General features: G+C 43.2%; 1 protein-coding gene across 4 annotated transcripts in view; it reads right to left on the bottom strand.

Moving 5' to 3' along the window:
- Positions 1–665: 665 nt before the first annotated feature.
- The window catches only part of gripap1 (GRIP1 associated protein 1), a 45,499-nt gene continuing 33,664 nt past the window's right edge, over positions 666–12,500 (bottom strand). For 3 of the 4 annotated variants that reach the window (XM_061058432.1, XM_061058434.1, XM_061058435.1), the window contains 3 exons: positions 12,182–12,363; positions 3,078–3,509; positions 666–3,009 (listed from right to left, as the gene is read on the bottom strand). In XM_061058432.1, coding sequence (XP_060914415.1) covers positions 3,432–3,509; positions 12,182–12,363 — 260 coding nt within the window. In that variant the 3' untranslated portion in view covers positions 666–3,009; positions 3,078–3,431. Of the gene's footprint in view, positions 3,010–3,034; positions 3,510–12,181; positions 12,364–12,500 lie in introns of those variants that run through there. The other variant, XM_061058433.1, reaches the window with a different exon arrangement.

The following is a 12,500-nucleotide window of genomic DNA, read 5'->3' as shown; positions in this document are numbered from 1 at the left end:
TGTGTTTTTGCTGCTGCCTGTCTCGGCCAGGTCTCCCTTGAAAAAGAGGTTTTTAATCTCAATGGGACCAACCTGCTTAAATAAAAATAAATCAATGATGAATGTTTGATTTACAAATAAAATCAATTAAGTCACTTACAGAATAATATTCATGTGAAGCAAAAGCTGCGTTTATCTTATTTAATTTTAAAGGTTACATATTAAATCCTCTTCTCTATGTTCCTCTAACTCTAACATGTTCCTCTAGGCCGTCTACAAACCCCCCAATGATGAGAAAAGTTCATCCTCTCCGTCTTCTCCCTGCTCCACTTTTCAGAAAATGTGTGCTCAAACAGGCCGTTTGGAGATTTTCCCTTCATGACATCACAAAGGGCAGTAGCCCCTCCCCCAGGTGGGTGACACTCCCACAGCTAGGTGTTTGTTCTGCCCTCTGAGTCTGCCTTCTCACCTTAAACAATAGGACATGGAGCGAGAAAGACCGAGTACACCCAAGCCCTTCCAGAGAGAGGGCGTGGTCAGACACAGCTCATTTACATATTTAAAGGTACAGACACAGAAACAGCCTGTTCTGAGCAGGGCTGAAATAGAGGAGTTTATAGACATGATCAAATACAGGATCAGAGTGGATTTAGAACAAGAAGAGAATCAGACACGTCGGCTTCAGACAGTATTTTATATTTTTCTCGTCGTTACAATAATTAGCGTCATGATCGATATCCGTCTCATAAATAGATCAGTTGATTCTTCATACAGTTAGAAGTCATGTGACAGCGTGTGAATATATACAGACTCAAACATTACAAACAAACAAAAACAAAACAAAGCAACCGGCCCGGCGTCTGCCCAGCACATAGACCGACCCCGCAGTGCGTGTTTATTTTTACAGTGCAGCTCGATCATCTTCGGGACTTTTCTCTCGTTAAATCAAACATTAGTTTTTTTACAGTCACGTTAATATTTCCTACACGTCACCTCTGTTGCTAAGTGACGTAAATAACATCCTGAAGTTTGGTTGAACGACTCGTCTTTGCTTAAAGACGCACTGTAAAACAAGACTTCTCTTTTTTGCAGTGTACAGGCAGGCAGGTACGACATAAAACACTCTGCTACAAGCATAACATCCAGGATATAGTCACATCCCAGTCACCAAGAAACACTTGTAGCAGAAGCTCACTCCAGGATATAGTCAGTCTCCAAAAAGGAGAAACAAAGGCAGAGCAGACAGGAAGTGCGTCGACCACATCCTGTCAGAGAGTTAAACTTCATACATTTCTCTTTTTACATAATCACAGGAAACAGATTTAAGATAATTTTCAAAAAAACGTAAAGATATGTTGTTAGAAGCAGGAAGTAGACCCAGCCCGGTGGGAATATTAAAGAGCTCAGTCGCAGTTTCACTTTTCTTTGTTCCTGCATCGTTTGGTTTCCCCAACACGGGGAGGGGGGAGGAGTCACAACAAATTAAAAAGTGCAGGACAAATTACAGTCATGTGATCCAGGATTTAGACGCAGCCCAGCAGATTAACGAGTAGCATTATCAGAAAAGCAAAGCGACACACAATCGTTTAGATTTCATCGAGACAGAAAATAAATCTTTAAAACATGTTCCTCACACGTCGCGTTTTCATGCATTAAAACATCTCAACAAACCGATAAACTCACGACGTTTTCTGTCGGAGAAAACCTCGAAACAAGAAGACAAGAAGTTTTATAATATCTGGACGAGAGGTCGACAAAATGTCTTTGAAAGTAATAAATAAAAACACAAAATCTCAACCAGGCGGCGAAAAGTAAAGACGCAGAAATCAGAAAAAAGTTAAGACAGAAAGGCGTGAAGTCCAGGAAATAACCACGGCCGGACAAGGAAACACACAAAAGTCAGACTGTTTGTGCTCCATGACGTAGCCAGGGCCGACTTAATTAAACAATTTTATGTTTGTGAATAAATTGTTGATGAAATATTTGAAATGTTTCTGGAGTTTGGAGCGTCAGAAGCAGGAAGTTGAACTTCTCTGATGTTTACAGGAACACGTCGATGTTTCTCTGTAGAGACGTTTATTAGGGAGTCTTCTCCGTTAGCTTGAGAGAAGGTTAAATTAAGTTAATTTTTTATTTTAATATTTAATCAGAACGTTTTCTGCGTTGTTTCGTAACGTTAGCTCAAACAGTAGCCACAGAAACTCGCAGATAAGGTACGAGGCTCTGATGTCTTCAGTCACGCTCTCTGGTGCGCGCTGCACGGGCTAATGCAGCGAGCTAACTTGAATGTTTGCTAAGCTGCTCGACTTAACTTAGCAAACCCAGAAATATGCTAAATGGTTAGCTCGCTTTCACTGAAGTTCATATCGGAGCGTCTACAAGTTCTGATCAAACGCTATCTGACCGTTAGCATCCTGGTGGCTGAAATCTGTCCGAGCGCTGCGGACCCAAAATAATCAGATTTTTACTGAGACGATGATTTGTTATGATTTGTTTCTGATGCGACATGCAGAGAGTCTCAACGCTGACGAGCGGATAAAGTGATGATGTCATGTGTTTGTTTTCACGCTGTACCTGAAGGTGATTGGCTCTGAACTCAGAGGAACATTATCGTCTTTCTTCTCATGCTACGTCCGTTTTGACTTTTAAAGAATTCATCGTTTTCCGGGTCAGTCTATCGCCTGCTCTGTAAATATAAACTCTGAAACCTTCAGAAACTGAATTCTGACAGCACTCGGCGTCCGCCGTCTTCGGCCGCTGCAAAAACCGTTTGACTTTTGGAACGGCGCCTGACTGGAGACAGTTTATTTGTCGCCTTAGCAACAAAGTCACGAGATGTGGCTGAAAGCTTCAGAGGTTAAAAAACATGTCAGCTGACTTTGAGATGTTTCTTCAGTGAGTTTTGAAAGACATCAGCTGTGAAAGAGAGTCCAGGAAATAGCCAGATCACGACAGAGTTACTGAACACAGAGAGCAACAAGTCAGTCGGGTAACATAGATCGCTTGTGTATTCCAGGAAATAGCCAGGACCTGACAGAGAGACATACAAACGATTTACAGTCTGTTACAATGCATGTTTTCCAGGTTGTAGCCAGGACCAAACAGTGCAGTCTAATTACAGTACATTCAATAGCAACATAAATAAGCTGAGCTTTCCATCACGTTTGGTCGTCTTGTTTCTTCTTCTACTCCTTAAAAACTCGTATTTCCCTCGACATTCAGAAAAACAAAAGATGGACAGAATCCAGCATTTAGTCATAGCCCAGCGGGTGGACTGAGGTGGTGATATCACAACGGCTCCAGACGTTAGTTGGAGCCCACGGCACGCTTTAGGTTCATGAACGCAGGGAAGAGGAATGGAAGAGATGCAGATTCCAGGTGTTAGTCAGAGCCCAGCCCACTCTTTCCAGCTGTGCAGAGGTGGTATGGACTGGTGGGTCCAGGTGATAGCCTCATCCCGACCCGGCTGTACTTCCACCAGGACTCTCCTTACTGAGACGGACTAATTCCTGGGATAAAACCTCCAGATCCTACGGAAAGAAACAAAACGAGCTGTTAATGATCGAGAAGAAGTGAAGAATTAAAAACACTTCACCTGTGTAATCAGAAGAGTGTGTCCACCTTAAAGCACTGCTCGTTACCATGACAACACTCCATCCACACCGACGCTGCTCCGTTAAAGAATCAGAAAATACTTCTCCTGCTTTTGAAAAACTTTCTACCTCAAGGTGACTGCTGACTGTGTGTGTGTGTGTGTGTGTGTGTAGTGTGTGTGTGTGTGTGTGTGTGTGTGTGTGTGTGGTGTGTGTGTGTGTAGTGTGTGTGTGTGTGTAGTGTGTGTGTGTGTGTGTAGTGTGTGTGTGTGTGTGTGTGTAGAGTGTGTGTGTGTGTGTGTAGTGTGTGTGTGTGTGTGTGTGTAGTGTGTGTTGTGTAGTGTGTGTAGTGTGTGTGTGTGTTGTGTTGTGTAGTGTGTGTTGTGTAGTGTTGTGTAGTGTAGTGTTGTGTAGTGTGTGTTGTGTAGTGTGTGTAGTGTAGTGTGTGTTGTGTGTGTGTGTCTGTGTGTAGTGTTGTGTTGTGTTGTGTTGTGTTGTGTAGTGTGTGTAGTGTTGTGTAGTGTAGTGTTGTGTAGTGTGTGTTGTGTAGTGTGTGTAGTGTAGTGTGTGTTGTGTGTGTGTGTCTGTGTGTAGTGTTGTGTTGTGCTGTGTTGTGTTGTGTAGTGTAGTGTTGTGTAGTGTTGTGTAGTGTGTGTTGTGTAGTGTGTGTAGTGTAGTGTGTGTTGTGTGTGTGTGTCTGTGTGTAGTGTTGTGTTGTGTTGTGTTGTGTTGTGTAGTGTGTGTAGTGTGTGTGTGTTGTGTTGTGTAGTGTGTGTGTTGTGTAGTGTGTGTGTGTGTGTTGTGTTGTGTTGTGTTGTGTTGTGTAGTGTGTGTGTTGTGTAGTGTGTGTGTGTGTTGTGTAGTGTGTGTAGTGTGTGTGTTGTGTTGTGTAGTGTGTGTGTTGTGTAGTGTGTGTGTGTGTGTTGTGTAGTGTTGTGTAGTGTGTGTTGTGTAGTGTGTGTAGTGTGTGTGTTGTGTAGTGTTGTGTAGTGTTGTGTAGTGTGTGTTGTGTTGTGTTGTGTAGTGTTGTGTAGTGTGTTGTGTAGTGTGTGTGTGTGTGTTGTGTTGTGTTGTGTAGTGTTGTGTAGTGTGTTGTGTAGTGTGTGTAGTGTTGTGTTGTATAGTGTGTGTGTGTGTGTTGTGTTGTGTAGTGTAGTGTGTGTGTGTGTGTTGTGTTGTGTAGTGTTGTGTAGTGTTGTGTTGTGTAGTGTAGTGTGTGTGTGTGTGTGTTGTGTAGTGTTGTGTAGTGTGTGTTGTGTATTGTGTAGTGTGTGTAGTGTGTGTGTTGTGTAGTGTAGTGTGTGTGTGTGTGTTGTGTTGTGTAGTGTTGTGTAGTGTGTGTGTTGTGTTGTGTAGTGTAGTGTAGTGTGTGTGTTGTGTTGTGTAGTGTAGTGTAGTGTGTGTGTTGTGTAGTGTTGTGTAGTGTGTGTTGTGTAGTGTGTGTAGTGTGTGTGTTGTGTAGTGTTGTGTTGTGTAGTGTAGTGTGTGTGTGTGTGTGTGTTGTGTAGTGTGTAGTGTTGTGTTGTGTAGTGTAGTGTGTGTGTGTGTGTGTGTTGTGTAGTGTGTAGTGTGTGTGTGTGTGTGTAGTGTGTGTAGTGTGTGTGTTGTGTAGTGTTGTGTTGTGTAGTGTAGTGTGTGTGTGTGTGTGTTGTGTTGTGTAGTGTTGTGTAGTGTTGTGTAGTGTAGTGTGTGTGTGTGTGTTGTGTAGTGTTGTGTTGTGTAGTGTTGTGTAGTGTTGTGTAGTGTAGTGTGTGTGTGTTGTGTTGTGTTGTGTAGTGTTGTGTAGTGTAGTGTGTAGTGTGTAGTGTGTAGTGTTGTGTTGTGTAGTGTAGTGTGTGTGTGTGTGTGTAGTGTTGTGTAGTGTGTGTTGTGTTGTGTAGTGTTGTGTAGTGTAGTGTGTGTGTTGTGTTGTGTAGTGTTGTGTTGTGTAGTGTGTGTGTTGTGTAGTGTTGTGTGTTGTGTAGTGTAGTGTGTGTGTTGTGTTGTGTTGTGTTGTGTAGTGTTGTGTAGTGTAGTGTGTGTGTTGTGTAGTGTTGTGTTGTGTAGTGTAGTGTGTGTGTTGTGTTGTGTAGTGTTGTGTTGTGTTGTGTAGTGTGTGTGTTGTGTAGTGTAGTGTGTGTGTGTTGTGTTGTGTTGTGTAGTGTTGTGTAGAGTGTGTGTGTGTGTGTTGTGTTGTGTAGTGTAGTGTTGTGTAGTGTAGTGTGTGTGTGTTGTGTTGTGTTGTGTAGTGTTGTGTTGTGTAGTGTGTGTGTGTGTGTTGTGTAGTGTTGTGTAGTGTGTGTGTTGTGTAGTATGTGTAGTGTTGTGTAGTGTTGTGTTGTGTAGTGTGTGTGTGTGTTGTGTTGTGTTGTGTAGTGTTGTGTAGTGTTGTGTTGTGTAGTGTGTGTGTGTGTGTGTGTGTGTTGTGTTGTGTTGTGTAGTGTTGTGTAGTGTAGTGTTGTGTTGTGTAGTGTGTGTGTGTGTGTGTGTTGTGTAGTGTTGTGTAGTGTGTGTGTTGTGTAGTGTGTGTAGTGTAGTGTTGTGTAGTGTAGTGTGTGTGTTGTGTAGTGTGTGTAGTGTTTGAGTGTTGTGTTGTGTAGTGTGTGTGTTGTGTAGTGTGTGTGTTGTGTTGTGTAGTGTTGTGTTGTGTTGTGTTGTGTAGTGTTGTGTGTAGTGTTGTGTAGTGTTGTGTAGTGTGTGTTGTGTAGTGTGTGTAGTGTGTGTAGTGTGTATGTTGTGTAGTGTTGTGTTGTGTTGTGTAGTGTGTGTTGTGTTGTGTAGTGATGTGTAGTGTAGTGTGTGTGTGTGTGTTGTGTTGTGTAGTGTAGTGTGTGTGTGTGTGTGTGTTGTGTTGTGTAGTGTTGTGTAGTGTAGTGTGTGTGTGTGTTGTGTTGTGTTGTGTAGTGTTGTGTAGTGTTGTGTTGTGTAGTGTGTGTGTTGTGTAGTGTGTGTAGTGTTGTGTAGTGTAGTGTGTGTGTGTGTTGTGTTGTGTTGTGTTGTGTAGTGTTGTGTTGTGTAGTGTGTGTGTGTGTTGTGTAGTGTTGTGTAGTGTGTGTGTTGTGTAGTGTGTGTAGTGTAGTGTGTGTGTGTGTGTTGTGTTGTGTAGTGTAGTGTGTGTGTGTGTGTGTTGTGTTGTGTAGTGTGTGTGTGTTGTGTTGTGTAGTGTAGTGTGTGTGTGTGTGTGTGTGTTGTGTAGTGTAGTGTAGTGTTGTGTTCTGTTGTGTTGTGTAGTGTTGTGTTGTGTAGTGTAGTGTGTGTGTTGTGTTGTGTTGTGTGTGTGTTGTGTAGTGTTGTGTTGTGTAGTGTTGTGTTGTGTTGTGTAGTGTGTGTGTTGTGTTGTGTTGTGTAGTGTTGTGTAGTGTTGTGTTGTGTTGTGTAGTGTTGTGTTGTGTGTGTGTGTGTTGTGTAGTGTGTGTGTTGTGTTGTGTAGTGTTGTGTAGTGTGTGTGTGTGTGTGTTGTGTTGTGTTGTGTTGTGTTGTGTTGTGTTGTGTTGTGTGTGTGTTGTGTTGTGTTGTGTAGTGTTGTGTTGTGCTGTGTAGTGTGTGTGTGTTGTGTTGTGTTGTGTTGTGTGTGTGTTGTGTTGTGTGTGTGTTGTGTTGTGTAGTGTGTGTTGTGTAGTGTGTGTTGTGTTGTGTTGTGTTGTGTTGTGTTGTGTGTGTGTTGTGTTGTGTTGTGTAGTGTTGTGTTGTGCTGTGTAGTGTGTGTGTGTTGTGCTGTGTTGTGTTGTGTGTGTGTTGTGTTGTGCTGTGCTGTGTAGTGTAGTGCTGTGCAGTGTTGTGTAGTGTAGTGTTGTGTAGTGTTGTGTAGTGTAGTGTTGTGCTGTGCAGTGCTGTGCTGTGCAGTGCAGTGCAGTGCAGTGCTGTGTTGTGTAGTGTTGTGTGTGTGTTGTGTTGTGCTGTGTAGTGTAGTGCTGTGCAGTGTTGTGTAGTGTAGTGTAGTGTTGTGTGTGTGTTGTGTTGTGTAGTGTAGTGTAGTGTTGTGCTGTGCTGTGTAGTGTTGTGTTGTGTTGTGTAGTGTTGTGTAGTGTAGTGTAGTGTAGTGTAGTGTTGTGTAGTGTAGTGCTGTGTAGTGTAGTGTAGTGTTGTGTAGTGTTGTGTTGTGTTGTGTTGTGTAGTGTAGTGTAGTGTAGTGTAGTGTGTGTGTTGTGTAGTGTGTGTAGTGTTGTGTAGTGTAGTGTGTGTGTGTGTTGTGTTGTGTTGTGTTGTGTTGTGTAGTGTTGTGTAGTGTGTGTGTGTGTTGTGTAGTGTTGTGTAGTGTGTGTGTTGTGTAGTGTGTGTAGTGTAGTGTGTGTGTGTGTGTTGTGTTGTGTAGTGTAGTGTGTGTGTTGTGTTGTGTAGTGTAGTGTGTGTGTGTGTGTTGTGTAGTGTAGTGTTGTGTTCTGTTGTGTTGTGTTGTGTAGTGTAGTGTGTGTGTTGTGTTGTGTTGTGTTGTGTGTGTGTTGTGTAGTGTTGTGTTGTGTAGTGTTGTGTTGTGTAGTGTGTGTGTTGTGTTGTGTAGTGTTGTGTAGTGTTGTGTTGTGTAGTGTTGTGTTGTGTGTGTGTGTGTTGTGTAGTGTGTGTGTTGTGTTGTGTAGTGTTGTGTAGTGTGTGTGTGTTCTGTTGTGTAGTGTTGTCTTGTGTTGTGTAGTGTGTGTGTTGTGTTGTGTAGTGTTGTGTGTTGTAGTGTAGTGTGTGTGTGTGTTGTGTAGTGTGTGTGTGTGTTGTGTTGTGTAGTGTAGTGTAGTGTAGTGTAGTGTAGTGTTGTGTAGTGTAGTGTAGTGTTGTGTTGTGTTGTGTTGTGTAGTGTTGTGTAGTGTTGTGTAGTGTAGTGTAGTGTAGTGTAGTGTTGTGTAGTGCTGTGTAGTGTTGTGTTGTGTAGTGTAGTGTAGTGTAGTGTAGTGTTGTGTAGTGTTGTGTAGTGTTGTGTAGTGTAGTGTAGTGTAGTGCTGTGTAGTGTAGTGCTGTGTTGTGTAGTGTTGTGTAGTGTAGTGTAGTGTAGTGTTGTGTAGTGTTGTGTAGTGTAGTGTAGTGTAGTGTTGTGTAGTGTAGTGTAGTGTAGTGTTGTGCTGTGCTGTGCTGTGTTGTGCTGTGCAGTGCAGTGCTGTGTTGTGTTGTGTAGTGTTGTGTAGTGTAGTGTAGTGTTGTGTAGTGTAGTGTAGTGTTGTGTTGTGTAGTGTTGTGTAGTGTAGTGTAGTGTAGTGTTGTGCTGTGCTGTGCTGTGCAGTGCTGTGCAGTGCAGTGCTGTGTAGTGTAGTGTAGTGTAGTGTTGTGCTGTGCTGTGTAGTGTTGTGTAGTGTAGTGTTGTGTAGTGTAGTGTAGTGTAGTGTAGTGTTGTGTAGTGTGTGTTGTGTTGTGTAGTGTTGTGTTGTGTTGTGTAGTGTTGTGTAGTGTTGTGTAGTGTGTGTTGTGTAGTGTGTGTAGTGTGTATGTTGTGTAGTGTTGTGTTGTGTTGTGTAGTGTGTGTTGTGTTGTGTTGTGTAGTGTTGTGTAGTGTAGTGTGTGTGTGTGTTGTGTAGTGTTGTGTAGTGTAGTGTGTGTGTGTGTGTGTTGTGTTGTGTAGTGTAGTGTAGTGTGTGTGTGTGTTGTGTTGTGTTGTGTTGTGTAGTGTTGTGTAGTGTGTGTTGTGTAGTGTGTGTGTTGTGTAGTGTGTGTAGTGTTGTGTAGTGTAGTGTAGTGTGTGTGTGTGTTGTGTTGTGTTGTGTAGTGTTGTGTTGTGTGTGTGTGTTGTGTAGTGTTGTGTAGTGTGTGTTGTGTAGTGTGTGTAGTGTGTGTGTGTGTTGTGTTGTGTAGTGTGTGTGTGTGTGTGTTGTGTTGTGTAGTGTGTGTGTGTGTTGTGTTGTGTAGTGTAGTGTGTGTGTGTGTGTTGTGTAGTGTAGTGTAGTGTTGTGTTCTGTTGTGTAGTGTTGTGTTGTGTTGTGTAGTGTAGTGTGTGTGTTGTGTTGTGTTGTGTGTGTGTTGTGTAGTGTTGTGTTGTGTAGTGTTGTGTTGTGTTGTGTAGTGTGTGTGTTGTGTTGTGTAGTGTTGTGTAGTGTTGTGTTGTGTTGTGTAGTGTTGTGTTGTGTATGTGTGTGTTGTGTAGTGTGTGTGTTGTGTTGTGTAGTGTTGTGTAGTGTGTGTGTGTGTGTGTGTTGTGTTGTGTAGTGTTGTCTTGTGTTGTGTAGTGTGTGTGTTGTGTAGTGTTGTGTGTTGTAGTGTAGTGTGTGTGTGTTGTGTAGTGTGTGTGTGTGTTGTGTTGTGTAGTGTAGTGTAGTGTAGTGTTGTGTGTGTGTTGTGTTGTGTTGTGTAGTGTGTGTGTGTGTTGTGTAGTGTGTGTGTGTTGTGTAGTGTGTGTGTGTGTTGTGTAGTGTGTGTGTGTTGTGTTGTGTTGTGTTGTGTTGTGTTGTGTGTGTGTTGTGTTGTGTTGTGTAGTGTTGTGTTGTGTTGTGCTGTGTAGTGTGTGTGTGTTGTGTAGTGTTGTGTTGTGTGTGTTGTGTGTGTGTGTTGTGTTGTGTGTGTGTTGTGTTGTGTTGTGTAGTGTTGTGTTGTGCTGTGTAGTGTGTGTGTGTTGTGTTGTGTTGTGTTGTGTGTGTGTTGTGTTGTGTTGTGTTGTGCTGTGTAGTGTGTGTGTGTTGTGTAGTGTTGTGTTGTGTAGTGTGTGTTGTGTAGTGTGTGTGTGTTGTGTTGTGTTGTGTTGTGTAGTGTTGTGTTGTGCTGTGTAGTGTGTGTGTGTTGTGTGTGTGTTGTGTTGTGCTGTGCTGTGTAGTGTGTGTGTGTTGTGTTGTGTTGTGTTGTGTGTGTGTTGTGTTGTGCTGTGCTGTGTAGTGTAGTGCTGTGCAGTGTTGTGTAGTGTAGTGTTGTGTAGTGTGTTGTGTAGTGTAGTGTTGTGCTGTGCTGTGCAGTGCTGTGCTGTGCAGTGCAGTGCAGTGCAGTGCTGTGTTGTGTAGTGTTGTGTAGTGTTGTGTTGTGCTGTGTAGTGTAGTGCTGTGCTGTGCAGTGTTGTGTAGTGTAGTGTTGTGTGTGTGTTGTGTTGTGTAGTGTAGTGTAGTGTTGTGCTGTGTTGTGCTGTGCTGTGCAGTGCAGTGCAGTGCAGTGCTGTGTTGTGTTGTGTAGTGTTGTGTAGTGTTGTGTAGTGTAGTGTTGTGTAGTGTTGTGTTGTGTAGTGTTGTGTTGTGTAGTGTTGTGTAGTGTTGTGTAGTGTAGTGTAGTGTAGTGTAGTGTTGTGTAGTGTAGTGTAGTGTAGTGTTGTGCTGTGCTGTGTTGTGCTGTGCAGTGCTGTGCAGTGCAGTGCAGTGCTGTGTTGTGCTGTGCAGTGCTGTGCAGTGCAGTGCTGTGTTGTGTTGTGTAGTGTTGTGTAGTGTAGTGTTGTGTAGTGTAGTGTTGTGTGTGTGTTGTGTTGTGTAGTGTAGTGTAGTGTTGTGCTGTGTTGTGCTGTGCTGTGCAGTGCAGTGCAGTGCAGTGTTGTGTTGTGTAGTGTTGTGTAGTGTAGTGTTGTGTAGTGTAGTGTAGTGTTGTGTAGTGTTGTGTTGTGTAGTGTTGTGTTGTGTAGTGTTGTGTAGTGTAGTGTTGTGTAGTGTAGTGTAGTGTAGTGTTGTGTAGTGTAGTGTAGTGTAGTGTTGTGCTGTGCTGTGCAGTGTAGTGTTGTGCTGTGCTGTGCTGTGTTGTGCTGTGCAGTGTAGTGCTGTGGTGTGTAGTGTTGTGTTGTGTAGTGTTGTGTAGTGTAGTGTTGTGCTGTGCTGTGCTGTGCTGTGCAGTGTAGTGTTGTGTAGTGCTGTGTTGTGTAGTGTAGTGTAGTGTAGTGTGTGTGTTGTGTTGTGTAGTGTTGTGTAGTGTAGTGTAGTGTTGTGTAGTGTAGTGTAGTGTAGTGTAGTGTAGTGTAGTGTTGTGTAGTGTAGTGTAGTGTAGTGTTGTGTAGTGTAGTGTTGTGTAGTGTAGTGTAGTGTTGTGTAGTGTGTGTGTTGTGTTGTGTAGTGTTGTGTTGTGTTGTGTAGTGTGTAGTGTAGTGTAGTGTAGTGTTGTGTAGTGTTGTGTAGTGTAGTGTAGTGTAGTGTAGTGTTGTGTAGTGTTGTGTAGTGTGTGTGTTGTGTTGTGTAGTGTAGTGTAGTGTAGTGTAGTGTAGTGTTGTGTAGTGTGTGTTGTGTTGTGTAGTGTAGTGTAGTGTAGTGTAGTGTTGTGTAGTGTAGTGTAGTGTAGTGTTGTGTAGTGTAGTGTTGTGTAGTGTAGTGTAGTGTAGTGTAGTGTTGTGTAGTGTAGTGTAGTGTAGTGTAGTGTTGTGTAGTGTAGTGTTGTGTAGTGTAGTGTAGTGTTGTGTAGTGTTGTGTAGTGTAGTGTAGTGTAGTGTTGTGTAGTGTAGTGTAGTGTAGTGTTGTGTAGTGTTGTGTAGTGTAGTGTAGTGTAGTGTTGTGTAGTGTAGTGTAGTGTAGTGTAGTGTTGTGTTGTGTAGTGTAGTGTTGTGTAGTGTAGTGTAGTGTTGTGTTGTGTAGTGTGTGTGTTGTGTAGTGTTGTGTTGTGTTGTGTAGTGTGTGTGAAGCATTGCCAGGCAGTGGGTGATGGTATTTGCAGTGACAGCATAAAGTGTGTGTGTTTGAATGGGGGTGTTGTTGTGTTCAGAGGAGTGTGTAGGAGGAAAGATCTCACACACACACACACACACACACACACACAGACACACACACCTTCTGCAGGTGCATGTTCTTGGTCAGCTGTTCTTCCAGCATGTTCTGCAGCTTCTTGTTCATCTCTCTCAGATTCTCGTCTCCTGGTTTCACCAGATCTCTGAGGACCGAGCCCAGACCTCCTCTGTCGCCCTGAGAGCCTCCGTGACCCCCGTGACCCCCGACCGCACTGCCCGACACGTCTGAGGAGGAGAGAAGATTTACAGATTGAACTTTGCTGGTCGGGTCGGCCGATAAGATTTGATTAGCAGGTTTTTATGATTGGTTCAGTTCTGGTGATAAAAGTAAAAAACGAGTGAAACTTGTCGCTTCCCTCTCG

The sequence above is a fragment of the Labrus mixtus genome, chromosome 15 (genome assembly GCF_963584025.1).
Source record: "Labrus mixtus chromosome 15, fLabMix1.1, whole genome shotgun sequence".
NCBI classification, from domain to species: domain Eukaryota; kingdom Metazoa; phylum Chordata; class Actinopteri; order Labriformes; family Labridae; genus Labrus; species Labrus mixtus.
This window is presented reverse-complemented; position numbering and strand designations above follow the sequence as displayed.